This window comes from Poromitra crassiceps, assembly GCF_964638095.1.
Source record: "Poromitra crassiceps genome assembly, chromosome: 5".
NCBI classification, from domain to species: domain Eukaryota; kingdom Metazoa; phylum Chordata; class Actinopteri; order Beryciformes; family Melamphaidae; genus Poromitra; species Poromitra crassiceps.
The window spans coordinates 1,979,785-1,983,531 of NC_139642.1; the positions used below are offsets into that span (position 1 = coordinate 1,979,785).

Here is a 3,747-nt window from a genome sequence, read left to right on the forward strand (position 1 = left end):
ACTCTAAAATCGAATTGATTCTCATGACTTTTGTCATGACTGTCAAACCTAAATTTATATACTTTGCGACATTCATCATCGTTCAAATTTGGCTGGTGGCTTATTAACATAGGTTCCTGTGATGTGATGAACTCAAAATGCTAATTAATAAAAAAAATATTTCTGGTTTCCAGGGACTTTAACTCATTGAGTGCCAATGACGACAATCGTCGTCAATTGCTTTAGTAACGTAGAGTGCCAATGACGACGATTGTCGTCAATTGCCTTTTTTGACGGTGGGACGTGGATCAAAGCCTAATATATATATATATATTTGGGGCATGTTGAATGTGTATAACCTATTTTACAGAACCCTTAGGTGGCGACAGTGCTCTCCAGATTACAGAAAGGCGAGGAAAAAACAGAGAAGAAGTCGTTGGGGAAACGGAAATCGCATCGCATCCGTATGCATCGATATGCATGAAGCATAATGTTAGCTGTGCCTGCAGCAGCCAATCTGCTGCCACAATTGAGCTCCTCCGTGTCCGCTGCGACAGCCCATCCGCATGATCAGCCGTGGAGTTGTTATTATTCTCAACTGGAAGCATGGGAGCTGGTGACAAACACACGTGGAACGCTGTAAAAAAGCTGGATGTAGCGCACCCTTCACTGTGCACAGCAAACGCAGCAGAAAGCCACCAGAGACACTCCCACGGAGGAGGGGTTTGCAGTTGAGGGGGGGGGGGGGGGGGCACGCAGAGCAGCACACAACACTGACCCAGACAGACCCAGACAGCAGGACAGGATTGGCAAACGCAAGCCAGAATATCCGATGCCCACCAGCAGCAAATCAAGACCAGCAAGAAGCTGCAACCAGCAGCGCACGCAGGGGCCAGCGCTGCTGGTTGCAGCTAAAAAATATTATTCTGCCAAACAAAATTCCCTGGCCTTCACTGTTTTATTGAAGGAATTTATTTTTGAGGTGTGACTACATCAGAAAATATTAGCTTCAGAGTCAGTGATGTGCTTGAAATGTTTAATTTCACAAAAGGCTCATTATCTCAGCTTCTAGAAAAAAACGGCTGTTTTTGGTTAAATCAAGCTATCTTCTCCGGCTGATAACTAAAGAACGGAAAATGATATCAATAAACCTGTTTTTGCTGATGATAGAAGAGAGTCTCATCGTTCTTTTTGCGTGTTCGGTGTTTACATAGTAATATCACACAATATTCTGTGGGCCTCGAGAAATCACTGAAAACGCTCTGAAACTCTGGCACTGGAAGCGTCCGTACTCCAATGAGTTAACATATCTTATCTCTGTCTGGTTTGTTTTCAGCTTCACTCAGAGAGAAAATGCCTTCCACATCAGAGGAGCATCTCACCTGTCCTGTCTGCTGTGACATCTTTAAAGATCCTGTCATCCTGAAATGTAGCCACAGCTTCTGTAAAGCCTGTCTGCAGAGATGGTGGACAACGAAACCCGTGCGTGAGTGTCCAGTTTGTAGGGCTACATCTTCACAGAGAAAACCACCGTGTAACTTGGTGTTGAAGAACATGTGTGAGGCCTTCTTACTGGAGAGAGATCAGAGAGCTTCAGCAGAGTCTGAGCCTCTCTGCAGTTTGCACTCTGAGAAACTCAAGCTCTTCTGTCTGGACCATCAGCAGTTTGTGTGTCATCGCTGTCTGGATTCAGAAACACACACCAACCACACAATCAGATCCATTGATGGAGCTGCACAGCATCACAAGAATAAACTCCAGGAATATCTGAAGACTTTAAAGGAGAAACTGAAGATGCTTAATGAAGTTAAAGGAAACTGTGATCAAACAGCAGCACACATTAAGGTCCAGGCCCGACATACAGAGAAGCAGATTAAGGAGGAGTTTAAGAAGCTTCAGCAGTCCCTTCAAGGGTTTCTACAAGAGGAAGAGAAGGCCAGGATCAATGCACTGAGGGAGGAAGAGGAGCAGAAGAGTCAGACGATGAAGGAGAAGATTGAGGGTCTGAACAGAGAGATAGCAGCTCTTTCAGACACAGTCAAAGCTATAGAGAAGGAGCTGGGAGCTGACAATGTCTCTGTCCTGCAGAACTACAAGGCTACAGTGGAAAGAGTCCAGCGCCCCCTGCTGGAGGATCCACAGCTGGTCTCAGGAGCTCTGATAGACAAGGCCAAACATCTGGGCAACCTGAGCTTCACAGTCTGGGACAAGATGAAGGAGATGGTATCCTACACTCCTGTGATTCTGGACCCAAACACTGCCCATCCAGCATTCAATCTGTCCGAAGATCTGACCAGTGTGCAATGGGGAGAGACACAGCAGCTTCCTGACAATCCAGAGAGGTTTGACAGAGATATATCAGTCCTGGCCTCTGAGGGCTTTAACTCAGGAACTCACAGCTGGGATGTTGAGGTTGGAGACAGTCCATTATGGGGACTGGGTGTGTTAGCAGACTCTGTCCACAGGAAGAGAGGCCTATGGTCTGGATTATGGGGAATATGGTTCTATGATGGTAAATACAGAGCAATCTCCCCATCGGGTCCAAACACTGATCTCACCATGAATGAGCTCCAGAGGGTCCACGTGAGTCTGGACTGGAACAGAGGAGAGCTGTCATTCTCAGATCGTGATACTAAAACACACATACACACCTTCACACACGCCTTCACTGACAGACTGTTTCCATTGTTCACCACTGGGGTTCATGGAACTCCTCTGAAGGTAATACCAGTGAAGGTCTCTGTGACAGAACAGCCCAGTTAGAGAGAGAGAGAGAGAGGGGGGGAAGGGAGAAGGCTGCAGGGATCTTGCACATTGAGCCGTCTCATAATAGGGCTAAAGTAATTCAGCAGCACCGCCATGTGGCGGTAATCTGTAATTACATCACAGAAAGGGGTGAGAATGCATGGCATTCGAAGTAACTCCTGTATTTGCAACACACATTTGGAACAAGTTACGTATTGATTTGAAAGCATCCCTGTTATTTAGCCCCTTATCACTGCCACAAGCACAGACAGTTTGTCAATGAAAGTAAAGCATATATTAACACGTTCACTGCCAACGACGTGTTAACACGTTTTCAGAATCCAGCTGTTGACTGCCAACGACGTGTTAACACGTCGTCAGAATCGATTTTTTTTTTTTGACGGTGGGATGTGCATCTAACCCTTTTACATCTCTTATATAAGTATTGGACGTGTACAACGTGTACAACCCATTCCACCGACCCACTAAGTGGCGACAAGGAAGGAGGAAGGCAAGCAAAAAGCAGTGTGACGAAGCCATTCTCATGAAAATGGATTGGCGAAAACGCTTTCGTTTTCGCGCTGATTGCTGGCAGTGCGGGATTGCAAATTTGCATAATATATTACGGATGGAACACACTTTGAAACACGCAGCATAAATATGACCAGAATCGCAAAAGCTTTATCAAAGCTCTCAACCAAAACTCCAAGAAGCGAGCGAGTCCAACCAGACTTCCTCAAAGAGCGGCCGCGCAGACAGGCTCACAGCCGCACAGCAGCAGCAAAGCAGTGAGACTGGTGACAAGCTTGTGGTGCAGCAGGCCATTTTGCCTTGCAAAATAGCACCAAATTGGAAACAGCCATAAAAGGCTTTTAGAATGGGATTTTCAACCCATTCTTTTTTGTTTCTTTTTCGCTCTAATTTAGAGTAATTTAATTTCTATTCAGAAATTTATTTGAGAGGTCGAGAGTATGAGAAAGTGCATTTGCACAGGTAGGAAAGTGCTTGTGACACGGCGCTGCA

The 3,747-nt window shown here is 45.8% G+C and overlaps 1 protein-coding gene across 1 annotated transcript; it reads left to right on the forward strand.

The window, feature by feature from the left end:
• Nucleotides 1-1,332: 1,332 nt before the first annotated feature.
• On the forward strand, nucleotides 1,333-2,742 carry LOC310777408 (nuclear factor 7, brain-like; the record flags this gene model as incomplete). Its single annotated transcript, XM_083637738.1, has 1 exon — nucleotides 1,333-2,742. One exon carries the CDS (start codon nucleotides 1,333-1,335, stop codon nucleotides 2,740-2,742), a length of 1,410 nt encoding a protein of 469 aa, XP_083493864.1.
• Nucleotides 2,743-3,747: the final 1,005 nt, after the last annotated feature.